This window comes from Tamandua tetradactyla, chromosome 19 (assembly GCF_023851605.1).
Source record: "Tamandua tetradactyla isolate mTamTet1 chromosome 19, mTamTet1.pri, whole genome shotgun sequence".
Lineage (NCBI taxonomy): Eukaryota > Metazoa > Chordata > Mammalia > Pilosa > Myrmecophagidae > Tamandua > Tamandua tetradactyla.
Genome location: NC_135345.1, coordinates 70,337,514 through 70,361,976, shown reverse-complemented (window position 1 = coordinate 70,361,976; position 24,463 = coordinate 70,337,514). Strand labels below are relative to the sequence as shown.

The following is a 24,463-nucleotide window of genomic DNA, read 5'->3' as shown; positions in this document are numbered from 1 at the left end:
AAATGTTGCTTTCTGGCAGCTAACAAAGTAGAACACTCTCCTATCCTTGACCTAAAATTTTCCTTTGCACTTTCTAAAAATCTGCTTTTCTGAAAATCATGGGGGAAAAAATGCCAGGTGATTTGAAATTTCGGTAGTTTATCTCTTCCACAAAATTTTGTATGAATATGATCCTTGATATAACCTGTCATGCTTCTTAGAACACAGTTGCATAAATAATCTCTTTCACTTTCAAATGATATTTTTCAATGTGCTAACATAACCATTCCTAAAGACTTAGCTAAATCATTATTTCATAATTCCCTACCTCTGCCAAGAAAGCACTTTCATGAATTTGCCCTTAATCTATATATCCATACCTTATAAAACTCATTCCCCTTATATTTGTAGAATAGGTGTTGATTAACTAAATTATTGTCTGCAATTCCAATTTAAATTGGAATGGTATCTTTCTTGTGACTTTATGTCCTACACATAGTCTAAAATTTTTCATATAGCAGGCAATTTCTAAATATTGCTTGTAGAATGTGTGAAATAATAGTATATTTGGAAGCAAATTTTAATTAGATGGAAAAATGGATGGGTGACTAGACATCAAATTCACGTTTTTATATCCCCCTTTCTCAAAAAATTCATAAATGTTTCCGATTGGTGAATTGAACTGCGTAAGCCAGTTTATACATGTTCCTGGTCTTGTGTGCCTCCTGGTGGAGGTCGACCCACTGCAAATAAGATATCCTCCAGATCTTAGCTACAGTTCAGTAGTGGCCCAACACAATCAGACTTGGCTTTAAACTGGAGTTCTTTTAGTGGAGGCCCTTGTAAATAGAGTGAATGTCTGACAGAGAGCAGCCACCAGAAGCAGCCAGAAAAGCTAGATGTTAACAGAACCCAGAGGAAATGAGAAAATGCCAACATCTGCATTACCATGTGACAGAAAAGCCAAGAACATGGCTAGCCAGCAGCCAACCACAGAATGCAGTCTTCTAGGAGATACCATAAGCTTCCTGACACCTCAATTTTGTACTTCTTTAGCCTCAAAACCATGAGCCAACAAATTCCAATTGTGTAAGCCAACCCACTGTATGATGTTTGTTTTAGAAGTTAGAAAACTAAAACAATGGCCGGATAGATATCTCCATCTAATCATTCACACACTGCAGGTCAAAAATATCTTCCCATAGCAACTTTTTTTTTGTTTCATATATTTTCTAGAAGCTTATAATTCTCTGGGTACGTAAACTAGAAACCAATAAACTTACTGTATCTTTTATCTATTTTTTACCTCTTATTTCTCATCAAAGAATTCTCATTCTATGCTTTCATTCACAAAGCAACATTAGGTACTCACTGATATTTTCATCAAATCTTGCTTTTCTGATATATATTTCTTTTGCCCACTGCACTATTTTGTTTCTACCACTCAAAACCCATTTAAATGGCAGAATGGTTTTATTAAAGGACAAATATGATCAATCTCTAAACCTGATTTAGCGGACATCATTTTATGGAAAGTAAACTCAGCATAAAGTAAAGAAATATATGATCTACAAGCACCCTATTTTAACTAATTTTCCTTTTTTGTATTGCTCCTGCATTAAAATCTACACAACACTGAATTAATCATTCTTTTCCTCACGCTGGTCTATTCAGTTTGAATATCATCTTTCTGTCACTTTTGCTTCTAGGCTCCCCTACAGAGCAAATCTCATATTATGCTATGCCTGTGAACAACATTGAACAAGGTTCAGTGCATATGAATGCCCTTTCCTATCTCTAGAAATTAATTTTTAACTTGTTCTTGATTAAATGCCATTTTATATCTGTACCCAGTAGCACAAAACCCTTGCAGAATAGCATTTGAAAAGCTGCTATCATGGTGTTTGAGAAGAAGATCTCAGCTCTTCTGCTCCTGCAGCTGTGCTGTGTTGGTTGTGGATTGTGTGGGAAGGTCCTGGTGTGGCCCTGTGACATGAGCCATTGGCTTAACATCAAGATCATTCTGGAAGAACTCACAGAGAGGGGTCATGAAGTGACGGTACTGGCTTTTTCACACAATTACTTAATTAACCGTAATAAGCTTTCTACACCAAACTTTGAACTGATTCCTGTGCCAAATGATGAAGAGACATTTACAAACACAATGAACCAATTCCTGGATATGGCCATTAATGTCCTGCCAAAAATGTCACCCTGGCAAGCAGCAGTAAAACTACAAGACTTTATGCTTCAAACAAGTGGAATCGTGAAAAATCTGTGTGAAAGTGTAGTGTACAATCAGACACTCATGAAGAAACTCAAGGAAGCTAACTACAATGTAATGATTATGGATCCTGTGGTGCCCTGTGGAGACCTGATAGCTGAGTTGCTTTCAGTCCCCTTTGTGCACACATTAAGAGCGTCCATAGGTGGTATGCTGGAGAAATACTGTGGGAAACTTCCAGCTCCACCTTCCTATGTGCCTGTTCCCATGACTGGACTAGGAGACAAGATGACCTTTCTGGAAAGGTTGAAAAATCTAATGTTTACCCTTTTCTTTGACTTCTGGCTTCAGTTATATGACATTCAGATCTGGGATCAGTTCTACAGTGAAGCGTTAGGTAAGAAACTCCTATTTTCTTCTTAAGCTAGTTAGTAGAGAGTAAGGAAAGTCTACCATAATGAAGAATATCCCTTTTCAAAATTCTATCTGCTATGAAGAACTCTTGAAGTGATACCAATGAACTAATCAATGATAACTAATAGTGGAAGTGGAGGCAAGACGTATTTTACCATAGTTACTCTTTCTTTAGAGTCATCCAAATATATATGCATGTTACTTTGCTTATATTTAACATATAGTTATCAAAAAAAAGAAAAATGTAAAACACACAAATAGATGTTACTCTAATGAAAAGATTTTGCTTGTCATTTATAAGCTAAAAACAAATAGTCCAGAACAGTGTGTTTTCAAATAGGATGTAGTTGTACTGTTGTGACTTTATTAGTAAAATAGAGTGTAATGCTTTTAAGAGAAATAACCTCTTTATCTGACAATAGAAATAAACTGAAATATGATCCTCATTAACAATGAGATTGAATTTGTTATATTCTTTACTCTGCCTGAACTTCCCTTAACTTCTGAAAATTTTTCAGAATCACTGATTATCATTCTTGATTTTAAACAATTTATCTTGTAACAGGGTACCTATCCTTAGCTCTTCATACATTTTGAATGGAGTTTCAGAAAATCTTATGCAAATTGTTTCATTATGGCTAGCTATACTGAAGAGTTTCTTGGATGCATTATGTTTCTTGGGAGAGTGCTAACACAGCACTCAAAAATTAAAACAGTGTACATTAGAAGACTGCATCTGGAAGGGTTAAAAGACAGTTGATTTTTCTCTTCCTTGCACTCAATATTTCCTGATTTAATTCAATACACTTAATATGGCTTGTATTTTTGACTGATATCTAGGCATCTCAATATCTTAAATGAGTAAACTCTGAAGGTCCGTTTCTCACTCTTGTTTAAGGTTTTATTGTTGATCGGATTTGTGTTAAGGCCCTTCGTTGTGCTTCATAAACTTATTCTAGATTTTAGAATAGCTCATGTTTAATTGTTCAGATGTTTCCAGCTCTGCTTCATCAGATTCTTGCCCTGGATATATAGTACAATTTTTAAGATAGCACTTTTTGTGAAAATTTTTCACCTCCAGGAAAAAGCTTCCACTCTCCTGATCCTTCTTCAGGAATCTTGCTCTGTACTCTGTGTTTTAATGCAGACTTTTCTCCCTGGCTTCCATGGTTTGTTTACATTCTCTCCCTGGCACAGTGTCCCATTTTCCTTACTGGGACCCATCCTATCTCACAACAATTCAGTTAACCTCCTTTATTTCTGTGAAGGTTTTCTGCCTCTGGTTTCTTTCCCACTAAGCTGTCCCACTCCAGAGAGCCAGATAGGGCCTATTCAGAAAGGTGGCTCACTTCAGAAATGTCATTTTGCTTTTAGGTGTTCCAGCTGACTGAAACTGGATTGAGGGACAAAACATGGCTTCCTAGGCTTTCTGCTCCAGTCTCTCTCCCTTTTTTTCCCCCTCCTGGGTGCCCAGGTATTTCTGCTCAGCAGCTTGTGTTCTGCCCTGGTTCTCTGTAGACTTTGGTCCCTGTGCTTAGCATGCACGGAGCTCTAAATTGCTGCTGTGAATTGCTCTACAGTATTCGTCAGTGGTGGGAGGGCCCCAGACCATGGTGCCTCTGTGCAACTCTCAAGTTGAGTTCAAAAGAAGGGGAGAGGAATGGGTACAAAACAGTGGTCTGGTGCAGAATTTTCCTACCTGATAATGTTCTGTTTCTTCAATTCAGCATTTGTAGAGTCCTTCTAAACTCTCCTCCATGCTCCAAAGTTCTAAGCAAGTGGAATGTGTCCTTTAATCCTTTAATTCATGAAATGTCTAAGGAAGCTTTTTCAGGGGATGTCTTTTGTTGCAATGTTAATAACAGCACCTCCCCTCACCCTTTTATTTAGGTTCCATTGATGAATATTTATTGATCTTCTCACTCTATTATCTTGCTTACACAGTTAAGATCTGTGCCACCACGATTCCAAAGAAAGTTCTGGGGCTAATTTTGCTTATCTAAAAAGTCATTAATCTGCTCCATTTTAGGGTGGCACAAACCACATATAAAGATTCGAAAAATTTCAGAGCTTCCTTTTTTGCCTTCACTAAGGTCTAGCTTGATTTCCATGGAATGTGCTTTAGCATAAATAATATCATACCCATAAGTGCAGAGTTTCTTGTTGGTTATCTATTTCTACTCTCCAAAATATGTTGGGAGAATTTTCAAATTTAGAACCTTGGTAATAGAATAATTAAGATTCCAAACATGTCTTAAGAGATTAAAAATTTCTAAGGTAAATCCTTATAGAATACTATGGGTTTTTTTCCAAGGAGGCCCTTCTTTTTGTGGCTGCACAGTTCTCAGAGAGCCAGGTAATGGCCTGTGGAATGTAGCCAGCTGTTGAAGTGTCACAAATCTGTGTAATCCTGGCATTGGAGGCATCAATCAGCTTTCTGTTTGCTGGTTTATTTTCCAGAACTGACCTGCTCCTTTAAATACCTGTGGATGGATTGATGAATCCAAGGATAAATTAGTAATTGTTCACATAGTAGCTTTCAAGCAAGGAGGTATTATTTGAGAAAAAAAAAAAGGAAATTTTGAGAATCGTTTTGCTATATTGATTGGCTTTCCAATACATATTTCAGTAACCAAAGGATAGCATTTTAAAAGAACAATATATTCCTCACCTTCATTTTTGTTAGACCAGCTCTCCGGTTCCTCTTTATTCAGAAAATTATGGATGTTACCATAGTTCCAAATTAAGGTTTACTAGGAAACAGGACTGAGGAATTTCCCATATTTTAAATAATTAGAGGAAAACTATAGGCTTTTCTATATGTAAAAATTGTGGGTTAAATTTATCCTTTAAGGTCTATGGCAAATTTTCAAATCTATCATCTTTAGCAGTTTTTCTTTTGCTGCAAGTACTCTGCTTGGTTTTCATTGTTCTATATTCTCATGTTTTTCACTTGGCAAATCTGACTGACCATCCATAGTCTCACTCTTGATGTCATAATAAAATTAACAAATACACATCGTTAAAAAATCCACATGCAACAAAAACGTATGTAATAAAATTCAATTTCATCCCCAGTTTCCACTAAATTGGCACCATTAACTTTTCTTTCCCTCAAGTCAGGATATTTGTATGTATTGTTAAACATTGGTATTATGTACATCTTTTTTTTTTTTTTTTACTTTCCTGTGTACCTAATAGGAGCAATTAATAGTCACTTCTAGGGTGCTGCGATGGTGGCTCAGTGGCAGAATTCTCGCCTGCCATGCTGGAAGCCCGGGTTCAATTCCCAGAGCCTGCCCATGCACAAAAAAATAAATAAAAAGCAGAAAATAGTCATCTCTACCACTTTTTTTTTTTTTACCTAATATAGATCTGACGATCTTTCCACCTCAACACTTCAAAATCAACGTTATTCTTTATACTGACTCCATATTATTACATTTTCTGGGTGAAATAATTTATGTAACTAGTCTAATTCAGAATGATATTTAGGTTCTCCAATTCTCTGCTATAAAATATATGCTGCATTGAACTCTTTTTACCTGTATTTCTGCCATGTTGCCACCCAAAATTGTTCAACCGTTCAGGCTTATTCTGAGATCTTCCCTGAGGGTGGAAATCATTTGTGCAACTTTCTGTTAGCTATTTATCTTATTGATCTCTAATTTCTCTGACACTTAGTGGATTTGGCCCTTTTTCTGTAATAGATACTACAAACTTTTTTTCAGTCTGCCAATTGCCTTTAACATGTTTAACTACTAAAAGGAATGAACACATACTAAAACATTTTACATCTTTTAAATGTTTTGCATGTATTTGCAGATTTTGAAAGATATTATACCTTCCAAAAAGTGTATAAAATGTGTTATTTGATGATTCAACAAATTCTGTTTATATTCTAGATGATCCTTTGTTGGTATTACGAATGGCAGGTACCTCCTCCCAGTTTACAATGTGTCTTTTCCCTCTTTTTGTAATATCATAATTTGAATTGCATTGCTAATTATAGTTTTTAAATATAGTATATTCAAATGAATTAATTATTTCCTTTATGGATTTCCTTCATATACTTGAAGAAATTCTCTCGTATCCTAAATCATTATTATTTCTTTATCTATCATTTTGAATTGAAAGGTTTTTTTGCACATGGAATTTTTGCTTGTATATTGTGAGTGGATCAATCTCTTTCCTTTTTCCTTTACTTTCCTCCCTTTCCTCTGTATACCTTCCTCACTACATTCCTTCTTTCTTCCCTTCCATCTTCATCCATCCCTGTCTTCCTTCCTTCATACTAGAATAAGGAATATCCTATCATTGTTTATTGAAGAGTCTTTTTTCCAGAGACTCTTGATAATTCTTGGTTCTCACTTAAATAATCATTTCTGTCTATAAGTTTTCAAGATTTATAAAATTTGAAATTTTGAGATTTTAATGACATTTACATTGACTCTGTAGATTGATTTGGTAAGAAAGGATGTCTATGAATTTGTTCTTACTATACATGAATAAGATACCTCTGTCTTTTAAATTTTTGTAAACAGATTTCAGTAAGATTTTTATAATTCTAATCCTAAAAGTCCTATACAACATTAATAAAGTTATTGAAATACTTTTAAGGTGAATTATATATTTTTATTAAATTTTCTGATTGCTGTCAATGCATAGAAATTGAAATTGCTAATTCATATAATTTTGTATCCAATAAGACCTTATTCAAACTTGTAATTTACCTACATATTTTGGGGTTTGCTTCATGGAAGTCATACAGTTTAACAAAAAAGTTTAGATCCCTAGCTCTTCCGTGTTCCTATTTCATTTTCTTTTTCTTCTTAAACTTCAGTGGATTAAGACATTATTGAATTAAAGTTATCATTCACATATATCAATGACTTGTACTCATCTTAAGGGAATGCTTTCAATAAGTCAATATAAATGTTACATTGCAATATGGTTTTTAATAGGTATCTTATCATCAGACTAAGAGAATTCTTTCCAATTTCCAATCTGCTAAGAGCTTTTGAAAATATTAGTAAATATTGAGTTTTGTGTTTGCCTGATATAGCTATGATTTTTTTCTTTCTTTAACTGTTATTCAGGTAAATTATATCTGAAACTACAATTTTTAATGTTTTGAACTATGATTTCATTCGTAGAATGAACTCAACTTATTTAGTCACGATATTATTTTTTAGTCTGTTATCAAATTTTCTTAGCTGAATTTATTTTTAGGGATTAGAGAATCCAATCTGTAAATGAGAATGATTTGATTTTGTTTTTCTACTTCACTAATGCCATCTTTTTTTTCTTGCTCATTTTGATTCCTAGATTTTAGCTTTACTGTGTTCTTTTGCTGATTACTTAAGTGCATTCTTTTACTCAATAATTATTAAAACTACAAATTTATTTCAAAATCCCTATTTGTTGTACTCCCTAAGTTTTTATTTTTAATATTTATATCATTCAGGTCTAAGTATTTTCTGATTTCTTCTTTTGGCAAGATAGCAATGAAATGTGTCTTTCAGTTTTGAAATACAAGGCAGTATATCAGTTTAGGTTCTGTGACAATAATCCTTCATAGCAAACTGGTGGCTTCAAAGAATGATCATTTATTCCTGTTTCCAAGTCTATACATTGGTAGGGTAATTTTAGCATCTAATGGGCTTACTTATTCAACTGTGATTAAGAGTGACTCTGGTATGGGGATCTCAATTCTAGCCTGAGATATCTAAATATTTGTGGGTTTACCCGGTTCCCTTAGCGTATCTTTTATCTATTTGGCAGGCTAGTTTTAAAATGTTTTCACAACAAAGTAGAGGTCAAGGATAAAAGGAGAAATACTCAAACACTATTTCATAATTTGAACATGGATGCAAAGAAGTTTGAAAATTTAAGGCCATTAATTCAATCAATTTACTACATGTAATTGGCTACTTATAATTTTTTCTAAAAATTTCCAATTTAATTGGCTTGTAATCAGAACTATGGTTTGTATGATAATTTTGATTTTTTTTTGGCTAGACATAGTTGTATATGTCAGTTTCTGAAGTATTTATGATAAAATCTCCATATGTTTTAGTGGATTTTTAAATTTCTTCCTTAAATGCCACTGTTTGCTTTATAGGTATTAAAGTTATGATATATGCTGCATCCACATGTAGAACTATTAGTTTCCTAGTGAGTCGAAAATATTTTATTGTTTTTAAGGTACTTTTTATTTCTGTTAATCCTTACTGAGCAAAAATCAAATGTTTTTTAATATTAGTATATTTGCATCTTCCTTCCTTTGGCAAGTATTATGTAGTATTTCCCATCATTTTACTTTAAAATTTTATGCATTTTAGAATATTAGAGTGGTCTCTTTTGACTAAAATGCAATTGAATTTTTTGAATCTAATGTTTTCTGTGATTGTACCTGAGAATTTTTATCAATTTGAATTCACTTTGATAATATCTCTATGTAATTTCCAACATTTGTTCATGGTCTATTTTTTTTAATTATTCCCATCTCTTTACACTGTTCTTTATACCTAAAAGAGTGACAGTTTTATTTCATTTTGATTCTCTTTGCATATTTTTACATACTTGTATGAAAATTAAACACTGCTTCAATATTTAGATATGCTTTTCGAGGTCAGTCTGTACCTGAATTTGTGTTAATTTAATTTGAGTTCAATGTCACGAATCAGGGAAATTTTACCTATAACATAAAGTGGGCTATCTGATATATTTTACTTTTACAATTCGTTTATACTTTTATCTTTCTCTGATGCTTTCACTTTTTTTTTCTTTTTAAGGGTTTTCATCCTACTTCTTAAGTAGTTAAAAATTTACATCTATAGTTTTAATGACCAGCCTCATTGAATATTTAAAAATCCCTGGAGTTAACCAATATCTTTTGTATATTGCTTAACAATATGAAAACTATAGAATGCAGTGGGTACATATCCTATTCTTAAGCTGATGGGCTTTTTAAGATTGAGATGGCTCAGTTTTCTGTTTTTAAACATTTATGTTCTCAATTCACATGCATGAATTTCATGATCTCATCCAATGAAAGAGTTTTAATTGCAAATCTTAAATTGAAGACTCCAAAATTTGCATTTTTTTCTGGCATATTTTCCCATGGACTGCAGCCCTATAATTCCAATACCACATCTACATTTGGATGTTAACTTGTATCTCATAATTTTCTGATTTAAACCTGAGCTGAGCTGTACCCCACACCAAACACGTTTTTCCTGATAGCTTCACCATTTTGTTTAATGGAAGCTCAAATTTTCCAGTTCCTTGAATGAAAAATGCACACGTCCAAATGCATCTGACTCTCTCCTACTGCATAAACTATTTACCAGAAATTCCTATCAGCCATACTCTCAAAATACATGCAGAATTCCATTTTTCTCAGCACATCCATCAGCATTATCCAGGTTAAAACTATCATCATTTCACACCTAAATGAAAGTACTTAACTTTGTAGTATAAACTGCAGTGAAAGAGAGAAAATGGTGATCATGCTCTAACCTGCACTGAAGTTAATTTCTCTTGATGTAATTGTTCAAAGGAAGACAAAAATGTCTGCTTTTAAGTCATCCAGGTTTCCAGGAACTGGTTCTGTTATTGCTCTCGCATCCCTTGAAGTATAATTTTTGTCCAAAGGTTTAGGAAAGAAATGTGTGTTCTGGCTGGAGAAGAAGCTGGAAAGAAGAGGAGGGCAGCAACATACTTTTTAAAAAATGCAATCCAAAAATTGTACACTTTAGTTTATTCACATGGCTTGGGCACAAACTTAATAATTTAGGGAGACTAAGAGTTTCTCTAGCTATCCAAAAAGGTAATATGAATTACCACTGAGAGACTGAAATTGTCATCCACTGAAGTTCCCTCCAGTCTGCCTCACCTGGAGAAAAGAATTTGGTCATGCATTGATGTTGCACTCAAAAATTTCTTGCAATTAAAAGCTATTGCATGTGACTTACTACATAAGTTTTAAGTAATGCATTCATTCAATAACAATATTTATTTCATAGCTCAAATTTAATTTATAGTTATCCATTGTTATAATGATTAAATTTAATGTGAATAACTTAATTTAGGGAAAGGTTTTAATGGTTAATTTTAGTTTTGTGTTCTTGATTCATAGAATACTATTCCAAATAAGTCTTCTGAGTTTATTTATCAACTTTTATCCACTCTGTGCAATTTCATCCTCTCTTATTTTAATGCCCAACATAATTGTCATTGTGAATAGCTACCTTTAATACAGAAATCTCGATAATGCTTTAAGCTTAGTCTTTCTTAAAATGCAATGTAAATGTCATACACATCAAATTCACCAGGGGATTGATAATGACTGCAGAATGTCAGATACATAAATTAAGATATCTTAAGGACATAAACACATTGGCTCTGAAGCTGGGAAATCAGTTCTCATCCAGTCTCTAACTATCTCAATCCTTGTGTCCGTGGGCAAAGTTTATTCGTTATCAAAATCAGTTACTGGAGTATATTAAATCAGAAATAACTCCAAACACTGAAACAGCGACTAAAAAAATGCTGTCCTCACATTATATGACCACAAACTGAGATTTTCTTTCTTTGTTCTTTTTCTCAACTGTAAAATATGTTTTCTGTATACTAAAATGATTTAACTTGTAATTGGAAATTAAGTTCTTTTTTAACATTTTTATTATATATGTTATATATAATAATATATATGTTTTTATTATTGCATATGTTGTAGTATAACATATATACAAAGCAAAGAAATAAAAAAGCAATAATTTTCAAAGTACTCTTCAAAAAATAGTTACAGGACAGATCCCAGAGTTTGTCATGGGATATAATACGATGCTCTCAGATTTTTCCTTCTACCTGCTCCAGGATATAGGAGGCTAAAAGGCTTAAATATTTTTTTATCATCACAATCGACTTCTTTCCCTTCTCTTTTTGTGATAAATAACATATATACGAAAAAGCAATAAATTTCAAAGTACAACACCACAATTAGTTGTAGAACGTGTTTCAGAGTTTGACATGGGTTACAATTCCATAATTTTACGTTTTGACTTCTAGCTGCTCTAAGGTACTAGAGACTGAAAGAGATATCAATTTAATGATTCTACATTCATATTCATTTGTTAAGTCCTATCTTCACTGTATAACTCCACCATCATCTTTCATCTTTCCATCCCTCTCTTTAGGGGTGTTTGGGCTATGGCCATTCTAACTTTTTCATATTGGAAGGGTCTGTAATATGGGGTAGGGAGATGGAATTATCTGATGTTCTGGAGAGTCTGGGCCTCTAGGTTTCAGGATATATCTGGACCAGGGACCCATCTGGAGGTTGTAGGGCTCTGGAAAGTTACCCTAGTGCATGCAACCCTTATGCAATCTTACGTATTGCCATAAATGTTTTTTTGGGGATTGGGTGGAATGGTTCTGCTTGTGGTTTGGCAGGTCTACCTGAAACTTGCATAAGAGCAACCTCCAGAGTAGGCTCTCAACTCTATTTTAACTCTCTCTGCCACTGATACTTTATTAATTACACTTCTTTTCCCCCTCTTGGTCAGGATGGAATTATTGATCCCACAGTGCCAAAGCCAGATTCATCCCTGGGAGTCATCTCCCATGTCTCCAGGGAGACTTTCATCCCTGGATATCATGTCCCATGTAGGAGTAGGACAATGATTTCACTTGCACAGGTGGGCTTAGAACAAGAGAGGCCATGGAAATATAGTTCTTTTGTACATAATTTAAGAATAATACCTAAAATCTGCCCCCTTTAAAAAATATCATTTGATAGGACTAAGGTATATCAAAAGACTGGGTAAAAAATGATATCATCTATTTTTAAAACTTAAACTACTGTGTGAGACTAAAGGGAGAGATGTTTAGTTGGCACAAATTTTATTTTTTGGGTAGTGTATTTCCTAAATCAACTTGTACTGTCAGCTTAATTAAATACCATAAGTATGGGAAATCTTGAACAGGGCATGAGATTTTGTGTTTTGTCTAATTTAGTATAATGCTACAATAAATTCCAGAGTGATGTGGACAATGAAAAAAGAAGTCTTTGCAAAGACCCCTTGGGGGAATGGAAGAAAGGGGGAAATATTCAACTTCCCCATTTGGAGAATTTCTGATTTTCTCACAAGCAGTGGGAACAACCAAATTGTGCTGGTTTGAAAGGAAGTATGCCCCCTAAGAAAAGCTATGTTTTAATAGAAATCCCATTTCATAAAGGTAGAATAATCTCTATTCAATACTGTATGTTTGAAACTGTAATGAGATCATTTCCCTGGATGATGTGATTTAGTCAAGAATGGTTGTTAAACTGGATTAGGGGATGGCATGTCTCCACCCATTAGTTTCTGAAGTCCTATAAAAGAGGAAATATTTTTGAGAATGAGAGATTCAGAGAGAGCAACACTACGAAGCAGAGAGTCCACCAGCCAGTGACCTTTGGAGATGAAGATGGAAAACGCCTCCCGGGGAGCTTCATGAAACCGGAAGCCAGGAGAGAAAGCTAGCAGATGACACTGTGTTTGCCACATGCCCTTCCAGATGAGAGAGAAGCCCTAACTGTGTTTACCATGTGCCCTTCCACTTGAGAGAGAAACCCTGAACTTCATCGGCCTTCTTGAACCAAGGTATCTTTCTCTGGATGCCTTTGATTGGTCATTTCTATAAACTTGTTTTAACTGGACATTTTCTCGGCCTTAGAACTGTAAACTAGCAACTCATTAAATTCCCCTTGTTAAAAGCCATTCTGTTTCTGGTATATTGCATTCCGGCAGCTAGCAAACTAGAACACAAATCAATGGGCCAAGTGCTTGATCTTGGGGTTCGCCCCTATGAAACTTATCCCTGCAATGGATAGGCTAAGCCTTAAAATTAGGCCTATGAGTCACCACCAGAGAACCTCTTTTGTTACTCAGTTATGGCTTCTCTCTCTAAGCTGACACAGAAAGTGAACTCACTGCTTTCCTCCCACCCCCAATGTGGGACGTGACTCCCAGAGGTGTAACTCTCTCAAGCAACATGCAACAGAAATCTCAGGATGAGCTGGGACCCAGCATTAAGGATTGTAAAAATATTTTTGACCAAAAGTGGGAAGAGAGAAATGAGACAAAATGAAGTGTGGCTGAGAAATTTCAAACAGAGTTGAGAGGTTATTCTGGAGGTTAATTTTATGCATTATACAGATATCCCTTTTTAGTTTATGATGTATCGGAGTGGCTAGAGAGAAATACCTGAAACTATTGAGCTGTGTTCCAATAGCCTTGTTTCCTGAAAACAATTGTATAATGATGTGGCTTTTACAATGTGTGCTAAAGTGTGACTGTGAAAACCTTGTGTCTGATGCTCCTTTTATCTAGGGTATGGACAGATGAGTAAAAACACAGATAAAAAATAAATCATAGGGGGAACAAAGGTTAAAATAAATTGAGTAGATTGAAATACTAGTGGTTAATGAGAGGGAGGGGTAAGAAGAATGGTATGTATGAGTTTTTTTTTATTCTTTCTTTTCAGGAGTGGTGTAAATGTTCAAAAAGTGGTGATGGTGATGAATATACAACTATGTAATGATATTGTGAGCCACTGATTATACACCATTTATGGAATGTTTGTATGATTGTATATTAAGTTTTTACAATAAGAATATTAAAATAAAAAATACATATCATTTGAACACAAAATTAAAGTAAGCATGTGATAACAGTATGCTCCTCTCAAAAAAGGGTCAATGTGGGTATGAATTATGCAGGGATTTGTTACCAACAAAATAGTGTTCCTTCAATCTATTGTGGTGACAGTATAATATTCTTTTTCTACCCCAGATTCCTTCATCCCTCCCTCACTCCTGCCCTCATTTTTTATCCATATATCTTTTTGTTTCCTTCCATCCTTCTCTCCTCTTTCATTCTTCCTTCCTCTTTCGTTCCTTCCTTCATTCTTCCTGAATTCCTTTCATCCCTCCTTCCATCATCCTTCATTTTTTTCTTTCTTTACTCCCTCTTTTTCATTTTTCTTATTTACAGTTCTTCTTTCATTGTTTCCTTATTTGAGCTCTAATGCACTCTTGTTTTTGATATACAGAATCCATGAATTTCTGAAGGACACAAATTGATTTTTCCTTTCACAGCTCATCAGAAAACTAGTGCTATAATTGTTCCTATTGATATATTATGCTAATTCTTCTACCCACCACTCTTTATTTCCTCCAGGAAGACCCACTACATTATGTGAGACTGTGGGGAAAGCTGAAATCTGGCTAATCCGAACATACTGGGATTTTGAATACCCTCATCCATACTTACCTAATTTTGAATTTGTGGGAGGATTGCACTGCAAACCTGCCAAACCTTTACCTAAGGTAAGGCCATTAAATTGGGAGATTTTATATACCTTATGACACTATACCTGATGCTCATTTTCTCTCAAAGAGCACTGCCTCAATAACAGACATATGGGTTAAATAACTTAAGATTGCTATTTCAGTTCTATTTTCCAGATCACAGATGCTCTTATGAGTAATATTAAGTATATTAGTCTTTACATGGAAAATTTAAGCAGAAGATGTTCTTAAAAATGTTCTTGTAACTATCATTCAGGCAATGGATTGCAGAGCCTGGAAGGTAAAACCAGAAATCATTAGGACACTAACAAGCATGTCAGAGTTCTATATAAGGGTATATATCATGAGAAGAAAGAGATAAATTGCTTTCAGAAGAACTTTGGGCTAAACCCACAGATTTGATGGATAATAGGAAATGCTGGCAATGAATATGGATTCCAGGAGGACTCCTCAGTTTCCATAACGAAAGTTTATTTGGGTACTAGTGAATCTTTCTGAGATAGGAAACGCTTGAAAAACTCTGAGAATAGGATGGTGAGTTCATTATGGAGCTAATCACGGTGAGGTAACAGCACAATTTTCAGGCAGAGTATTCTAGATGTCATTTGGATAGTACAAGGTCTCAATCACAGCAGACTAGATTGAGAAAGATTGAGATCTATCAGCATAAAGTAAAATTCATAGAAATAAGAAACCCAAATGCTGTATTGGCTTTTTATCAGAAGACACCACTGTTTGTAGTGAAAAAGAAAATTGTATAACATACACCAAAGTATAATTGTAGAGTGCCAGGAATGTTGGACGATAACAGTACTGAGAATCAAAGAGAGCCATAGATAAACAGGATAAGAATACAGTATTTATTTATCAATAGGTAGTAAGAATACAGACCCTGTTTACTTGGGTTGTGGGAAAATGGGCAAAATGTTTTTGGAATTTATCAAGGTAAATTTTGTTCCCAGGAGATTTTTTAATTTATTTTTATGATCAGATGCAAATTGATATATGAAGTTTCATTTCAGGATTCTGAATATCCTTTCCTTACCAGTGAAGTTATAATTGTGAACCAAGCTCCACTGAGAGTTGGTATCATGGGAGAAAATGAACCATTATCCATCGAGAGATACAGAAAGCTATGAGATATTATCATACCTTTCTAGATCCTCTCATTATAGCCTACTATGCTTGCCCTTCCACCTCCCTGTTCTCCCACCTTCATCTTCCCCTGATATATATAAACACACCACATAAATCTCTGATTTCATAAAACATATTTGAAAAGTGATGCAAAAGGGAGAAAATTATTCCCTATCACTCAATGTACCTATTGACATAGAAGTCGGAGCAGTCTGAATACCAATCTTTAAAACTCTTCTGAATAATTTATGCCAGTCAATTAATACACAAAATAAAAATAATGCTTGGAGTATAAAAATTTTTAAAAAACTTGAATATAATGAAATCAAGATCCAAAATTCAACTGGCACATATGTATGCTTTTGTACACATTTGTATACAAACATACATGCACAAACACAAACATGCATTTATTTGGAATAGACGAATCAAAATAGTAAAACAGCAATTTCTGTGGCTTCAGAGATGTCTCCTAACATTAAGCAAGCTGATAAATCACATTCTACTGACACTTCATATGTTACCTCCCCCTAATAATTTTAATATCTGTAAATTGTGAAACATAGTATTTCCAGAGGTGCTACAAACAGTTGCATAGGGAATGTATGACATTATTTAAAGGGATCACAGAGATTATGATGTGAATAATTCCAAATTCAGAGACTGCAGTGCCAAACTTGCACAACTATAAGTGATGTTCCAGTGAATTAAATTTCAATTCCAGGATAAAACTGAAATAAAGGCATAAAGCCAGTGTTCCAGGCAGGTGAGAATTTTATACATCACGATGACAAAGAAGCACTGTTTCATAATATTTGTATGTTATAGCACCATAAATCATATCAACATATTTTAAAATATATTATTTTATGTTCCATTTCTAACAAATTTCTTCTTAGCCTTATTAAGCAGAAAGTGTAAACTTGAGAAAAATAATCCTTAACTTCTGTCTGAAAGGAAAGATGATCAATTTAGTAACAATTGATTGGATAAAAAATAGCCTGTTAAAAATTCCAGAAGCCCATCTCAGGACCTTTCTTTGGGCTTGCTTCCAAGTAATAATTTTACATTTTACAAACAATTACTTGCTTGGTAAATTTAAACCTGAAGGATAACAGTGTTCGTCAACCAGGAAAAGGGCTACCCCCTTATCACCTATTGCTTTGTATGATGACTTGATATAATGCATTTTCTAGTAGTCACTGAGTATATTTTTAAGCCATAAGTATCAGAGATACCTTTCCTCCTAAAGAAATTAGATGCTTCTACTTTTAATAGAGCCTTTCTAACAATGGTTTTTATATTTTGCTTGAATCTTCAAGTTAAGTAATATAGGTGAACCTTATTTTTTATTTTTATTTTTTTTGATACTGTACTTTTCTGATAGAGATATTTTTCTCTACAGGAAATGGATGAATTTGTCCAGAGCTCAGGTGAAGATGGTGTTGTTGTGTTTTCTATGGGGACAGTGGTCAAAAACCTCTCAGAAGAAAAGGCCAATCTCATTGCCTCTGCGCTTGCCCAGATTCCACAGAAGGTTGGTTCAACTGCTTATCCTTTTAGGCATTGTTTTAGTTTCCTCAAAAGGATCACCTTTCTTTCAATTTCCAGTAACACATTCATCTTTCCTTCTAAGGCATCATCGGAAGGAACTTTTGCATCCATATTTCTACCAACAGTCTCTTCAAAGCATTCTAAGCTTTTTCTGTCAAATGCATCACAGTTCTTCCAGTCTTTACCCTTCACCCAATTCCAAAATCTTTTCTGCATTTTACATATTTGTAATAGCTGCACTCCATTCGCTGGTACCAAAACCTCTTTTAGTTTCCTGGTTGTCAAAACAAATACCATGCAGTGGCTTGGCTTAACAATAGGAATTTATTGGCTCATGGTTGTGAGGCTAGAATTACAAATGAAGAAGTCATCAACTGATGCCTTCTCCCAGATTACTGGCTTTCTGCTGTTAGCAGCCGGTGATTCATGGGTCTTGGTTCTTCTGTCCTATAGTAATGCATATGGTGGCCTATCCTGGTTTCTTTGGGGTGCGTTGGCTACCTACTTCTTCTCGTGGTTTTCTCTCTTTCTGTCTGAATTTCATTCTGCTAATAAATGATGCCAGTAATAGGATTAAGACCTATCCTGATTCAGTTTGGCTGCACTATAAATGAAGTAACCAAAAAGGTCCTAATTATAATGAGTTCATACCCTGGAATGGATTAAGATTAAGAACATATTTTTCTGAGGTGCATAGCTCTATGTCACCACAGACAGCTACTACAATAATTGCAAAGATAGTGAGGTCACCATTGCTCCTTTGAGATGACTATGGGAACTCACTGTAAAATTAGCCTAACTAGCAAGAATGTGAAGCAGATATTCATTAAATATTAAAATATTTTATGTAAGAACATTTGATCATTTGTCTACTCAGCCTTGGAATTACTGGGGAAATATATTTTGTAGTTATGTGTTTTAAAGGCAATAGACATGAAAGCATTAGGACCCTACCATCATTTCAGTATTTGAAAATAAGGCCTGGCCTGACTACCCACAAAAGTTCTCAAATATTTTAGCTCCAAGTTCTTGGAATAAGAGCTGAAATGACTAAGAATAGAGAGGAATTTTGCTCAAAAATATATTCCACATCTCTAGGCATTCTTAGGACTCTATCCATGTATGTTTGGGTTAGAAGTAATAGTCTAGATTTATTTAGTCTTTCTGCATAGAGTTTTCTACAATTAAATATTATATAAAATCTTAATATTATCATCAAACAATATGCATATTCTTACCTATGATATTACATTAATCTTAAATAGTTGTCACTACATTTCCATATTTCAACACTTTAGGTATTACTATTCATGGACTATCCATGGGCTCCTTTTATTTCTATGCTGAGTATGTTAAAATTTTGATTTTTGTGTTTAAATATCTTCAGTTAAAAATTTAGTACATCTATACTGTTCTTTATTATTTAATCTGAAATTAGTCTAACAGACTTCCCAAAGAGTAAAAAGCATGCCACAAAAGATTTATACCCTAACAAGAAACTTCCCTGAACAAAGGAATAAAAGCAGACACATCCTTTCATACTCACTTTCTTTAAAAGATAAGGGAGGAAGGAAGGAAGAAGGAAGGAAGAGAAGAAGGAAAGTTGGTTGGAAGGAGAGAGGGAGGAAGGACGGAAGGAAGGAACGATTGAAAGAAAAGGAGAGGAAGGTTGGGACTAAGGAAAGAAGAAAGAAAGGCAACCAACCATCCAAACAAGAGACACACAAAATATAAAGCAAATTATGTTTATGAAAAACATATTTGAAGTATGAGAGTTAGGATGTACCAGTGACGTAGATTTACGCAAAAGTTGTATCGTCCACAATAAATTTTAACTTCCAACGCTCATTATTTAAAATGTTCTTTTTATTTTCTAATTTTGCTATTATAATCTCATACTCAAAGTTCATAAATAGAAATTGTCGAAATGATTTTGTGAGAAAACACTAGAATTGAAACATGAGCGCGAGTATGGCCCATCGACTTTACCTTAAATGGGGTGGTTTCCGGGATCAGGTACCGGGATGGAGCTGACTCTGCCTTCCTCTTGGGTCTGCTAACTGCACCAGTAGCGACAGTGGCCTCCTGCCTGGGTTTGGGCTTTACCGGCAAAACCAGGAAGAAGCATTTCGTGCAGCAGAAGGTGAACGTGTTGCGGGTGGCCGACCGCTGGTGGGCATGTTTCTGTAGGGAGTAGCCCACTTGAACAACGGGCTCAGTCAGGTGCCTCCTCGGATGATCTTGCTGCCAGACAACTTTAAGGCCAACTCCAAGATCAGTGTGAGCAGTCACCTTTTCCACAGGGAAAATCTGCCCAGTCATTTCAAGTTCAAGGAGTATTGTCCCCAGGTCCCCAGGTGATCGATTTGACATTGATGGCCAGAATTACTTGGTGTCTTTTACGGGAAGCCCCCTGAATGAAAGAGAAGGCAGTGATGGGGACTTCCTCATCACCTATGATTGGACTCTATTCATCAAAGAAGTATCCAGTGAGGACATTGCTGACATGCATAGAAACCTCTTCTACCACCACCAATATGGGGATGTACCGAATCAGCATGGACAGTGAAGAGAGCTGCATCCTTGTGATGTGCAATGTTTGGCTGTGGTCTTTCTTGCATAAGAAATATGACCTCAAGGCCTCTGTAGTGTCCCAGCAAGCCAACGATAAGGAAAAGGTAAAAAATTGCCCACTCTTAAGGATATGGAATTTCTCAACAAGAATCAGAAAGTTTTTATTGGTGAAAAGAAGAAAGTATTTCTAGAGAAGCTAAAGAGAAATGGGGAGCTCCTAGTACAACTGAAGATCATGGGCTACAGCCTTCTGCTGGGCATCCAGGACATCATTCTAGGCTCTGAACCAGAGGAGGAAGAGCTTGTGCAGGAGGAGGAGCCAGAAGGGGACAGGGACCATGGCCTGCCTGGACCTCCTGCTCTGATGGGCTCCCTTGGCACCTCCCCAGAGGGCATTGTCAACTGTATCCATTCTTATCTGTCTCTAGGCCCTGTGTTGGTTGAGTCCTTCGTTAATGTCTACGTCACCTGGAGTACAGAGGGAGCCCCCAGAAGGAGGTGTATTTCATTGGCCTCATTGACATCTTCACACAATATAATGCCAAGAGAAGCAGCTCATGCAGCCAAAATTGTCAAGCATGGGACTGGGGCAGAGATCTCCGCTGTCCATCCTGAGCAGTGTGCTAAGCGATTCTTGAATTTTATTACCAACATACTTGGTATTACCATTTTTCTTCCCTTTCTCCCCTTTGACAAGTTTGCTTGCTTCATTAGAGTATAATTGTTGACTCTCTTCCAAGTGTCTTGATTTTTGTAAAATGTCTTGTTCTTTCTATAAAATAGGAGGACTGGGGGAAGGGGGTTGTTTGCCATCTTCAGAATCTAATTGGACAGATGGACCTGGCTCAAGCAATTACTCTGGATGCACTTTGCTGTGTGGGATGAACTAAGAGTGACTTTTGCTGTTAACTTTGTAGAACTCACTGTGGCATGATTCCCTCCTGGTAGGCCCTGGATGGAGGACTTTCAAGATACTACAGATGTAGGTGCAGGTATGCACACATATGGTCACTCTTACACACAGAGGTGGGGTAAACAGTGGTCAGCATGTTGGTTCCTTGCAGGAGTGGGATCTAAGAGGACTCCTACAACTATGAATGGAATTAGAGTTTCTGTTAAAGCTTGACTACTCTCCAATCTCTTTCCTCAGCCTACTTCCATCCCCAACTACCTGTACTTCTGGGCCCAGGAGCCCAGAGATGGTCATGGTGTTCAATCCAGGTATGACATTCTGGAGTAGAGGACCTTGGTGAAATGAGATATATTGCCCTCTCCTCTCCAAATGATAGCCTTTCTTGTTATCGTCTACTGTCCTTGAGGCTTCTTCATTTTTCTAACATACAGATGGGCATCAGGCAAGCAGCTTGTGGGGATATAAAAGCTTCTTTGCTTTTTATCTGGCTGGACTTATCTGTCTCACAAGAAGTCATGAGGTCATAAGGAGAATCCTTCTCTCCCCTCCATCTTCTTCAAAGGAGGTAAAAAGAAAAATCCTGTTAGAGGTTTGAGCTCTTAAAATGTATTACTGTGGCAGACTTGATGGGTCTTCTTTTCATTCTAACCACAAACCTTTCCCTTGTTGAATGCAATAAAACTCCATGCCACCAACAACCATTGTTCTTTAGAAATAAGTCTTCTGACCATGTGGGTGACACATCGTGGGCAATATGGTCTTCATCTGTTGCTTCTGTTTCTCATCTTTTTTTCTATTAATAAAACAATAAAAATAAATACCTGTGCATTTATTCCCAATGCTGTCACATATAGAAAATAAATTATTGAATTAAAAAAAGTACATGGATATCCATATTTTCTGCATTTTTATTTTAATTTCATAATTTTATTTAATCAGTACTAATTTATTTGTTCATTCTATACTTATAATCTCATTACCCAAATCTTTTAAGTCATAATGTCAAAATGATAATACTATACCTAATAGATATTTAATGGTTTAGTAATCCATTAAATGAATAGGTTGTTTCAAACAATCCTTTGCAAATGAATTTCACTGTTTGCAAAGAACCTGCTCATCTATCACCTGAAATAGGATGAAAATTGTGATTATGTGATTGGTAAATGGTCCCAAAGCCTTAAAATGCAATCATCGTGGTGTTTTATTGTGAAATAAATTCATTTTTCCCACAGGTTTTATGGAGATACAAAGGAAAGAAACCAACTGCATTAGGAGCCAACACTCAGCTCTATGACTGGATACCCCAGAATGATCTTCTTGGTAAGGCTATAAGGGAGGAAACATGTAGAGTTGCATGAGGACCAAGTTGAGTAGCTGTTTATCAACAAGGAAGTTCAAAACATATTTAATAATTATGAAGTTTCACGTTTTATCTCCTGTTTTAAAGCAGATAGAATACAATAATTCTCCACCAATTTTATAGATTCATGTTTCTTATGGTTGGCTTAAATGTACCCTCAGTTCAGGCTTATTACTCATCAAGTTCAGACAGCATCACTCCAGTAAAACCTCCTGACTATGTAAAGGTGTGGAGTCATTCTTTTCTAGGCTGCAATTTCCTGTGCTACCAATGTGCCATGTACTTAGTTTTTATAGAAAATGTTTCCTTCTTGAGTAATTAATCCTGTTTGATTTTTCCCCTTCTGTTTCTGAAATTATGCTAACATATTGTAATGAACTCTGCCCCACTTCTTACCCAACCTCCAAACTAGGTCATCCTAAAACAAGAGCGTTTGTCACTCATGGTGGAATGAATGGAATCTATGAGGCTATTTATCACGGGGTCCCTATGGTGGGGATTCCCTTCTTTGGTGATCAGTCTGACAACATCCTGAACATGAAGGCCAAAGGAGCAGCTCTGGATGTGAACATAGACACCATGACAAGTGCAGATTTGCTCCGAGCTTTGAGAACAGTCATTAACGAACCCTCGTAAGTACTCTTGCTTTCTAAAGGGTCACCATGGATGCATTAATCATCATCTTAGAAAATGTCCAGTGTTCACATGGAAGGAGGTTCTGAAGTGCCCTCTCCTCATTCCACCCCCCCGCCCCTCGCTGGGCCTTGGAAATGCTGGAAATACTGCATCCATGTGCACCATCCAGGCTGGGCCTGCCATGCCAAGACTATTGCCTGCTGTCAAAACTAAACAATAACTTAAATTATCTGTAGCACATAATCTAACTCAATCTGTCTGGATAGATTACTTTAACAATCAAAACACATTGAGCCCAGATTGGAATGAGGGCTTTTGATTCTGTATATCTTAATGTAACACCCGGATACATCCAAGAGTATATTGAACAGATAATTAAAAATTATTGGCAAAAGATCACCTGCCATGCCAGAGACCCAGGTTTGATTCCCAAAGGTATTGGCGAAAGAGTTTGATTTTCGTCCTGGTGGGGAAATTCAGGCAGCGGAGGTGGTGAGAGTGTCTCGGGACCATCGGCCTAGTGAGGGGCCCCAGGCAATGCTGGGGAGCCATAAAGATAGAGAGAAGGATCAAAGGAAAAGGAAAAGTTATAACAGAGAAGATAGGATTTAACAAATGAATATGACTGCTGAGTCTTATACTGATATTTCTTTTAGTCTCCAGTGTCTTGGAGCAGCTAGAAGGAAAAACCCAAAATTGCAGAACTGTAACCCATATCAAACTCTGAAATCTGTTCTATAACTATTTGTTACAATGTTCTTTGAAATTGAATATTTTGTATAGATGTTATATTTCACAATTTAAAAAAAGTTTTTAAAAAAGTGAACAATAATTTCTGAAATGTGCGTGAAGGAAGACTGAGATGGGACCTAACCACTCCCACCGTCCCCTGACCACCAGGGACCTCAGACTTGGGGATCAGACACAGCAGAACCCCTGACTCAGACTTCACTTCTCTAGGGACATCAGGCACAGCCCACCCTTCTCACAGCCTAACACTCCAGATATGCATTCTTTCCACAGAAACAGTCTTCAGTGAAAGCTTATTGGAAACATGATGCATTCAAGCATCTGTAATTCATTGAAAATAAGCAGTTGCTCTATAGATGGAGAGTTGGCATCTCAGGTCTGCATCCCCTAATTGGGCAATGGCCAGCCCCTCAAGGAGTTGCAGACCCTTCAGCCTCACCTTCCTGACTCAAGAAGGGAGAGTATGCCAAAGCAGAGGGTTAAGCTGGCCAGCAGCGAGCAGGGCACTGTTGGCTCACATGACTTCTCTCACTTGAGCCCCCCAGGCCCTGCCCCAAA

The 24,463-nt window shown here is 36.0% G+C and overlaps 1 protein-coding gene and 1 pseudogene across 1 annotated transcript in view; both read left to right on the top strand.

Annotated features, from left to right (window-relative positions):
- The first annotated feature begins 1,844 nt into the window (after window positions 1-1,844).
- LOC143663298 (UDP-glucuronosyltransferase 2A3-like) overlaps window positions 1,845-24,463 on the top strand; it is a 30,907-nt gene continuing 8,288 nt past the window's right edge. Inside the window, exons 1-5 of the mRNA XM_077137017.1 lie at window positions 1,845-2,600; window positions 14,848-14,996; window positions 17,521-17,652; window positions 22,392-22,479; window positions 22,932-23,151. Coding sequence (XP_076993132.1) covers window positions 1,877-2,600; window positions 14,848-14,996; window positions 17,521-17,652; window positions 22,392-22,479; window positions 22,932-23,151 — 1,313 coding nt within the window. The 5' untranslated portion in view covers window positions 1,845-1,876. The remainder of the gene's footprint in view (window positions 2,601-14,847; window positions 14,997-17,520; window positions 17,653-22,391; window positions 22,480-22,931; window positions 23,152-24,463) is intronic.
- Window positions 18,004-20,964, top strand: LOC143663745 (phosphatidylinositol 5-phosphate 4-kinase type-2 gamma pseudogene; annotated as a pseudogene).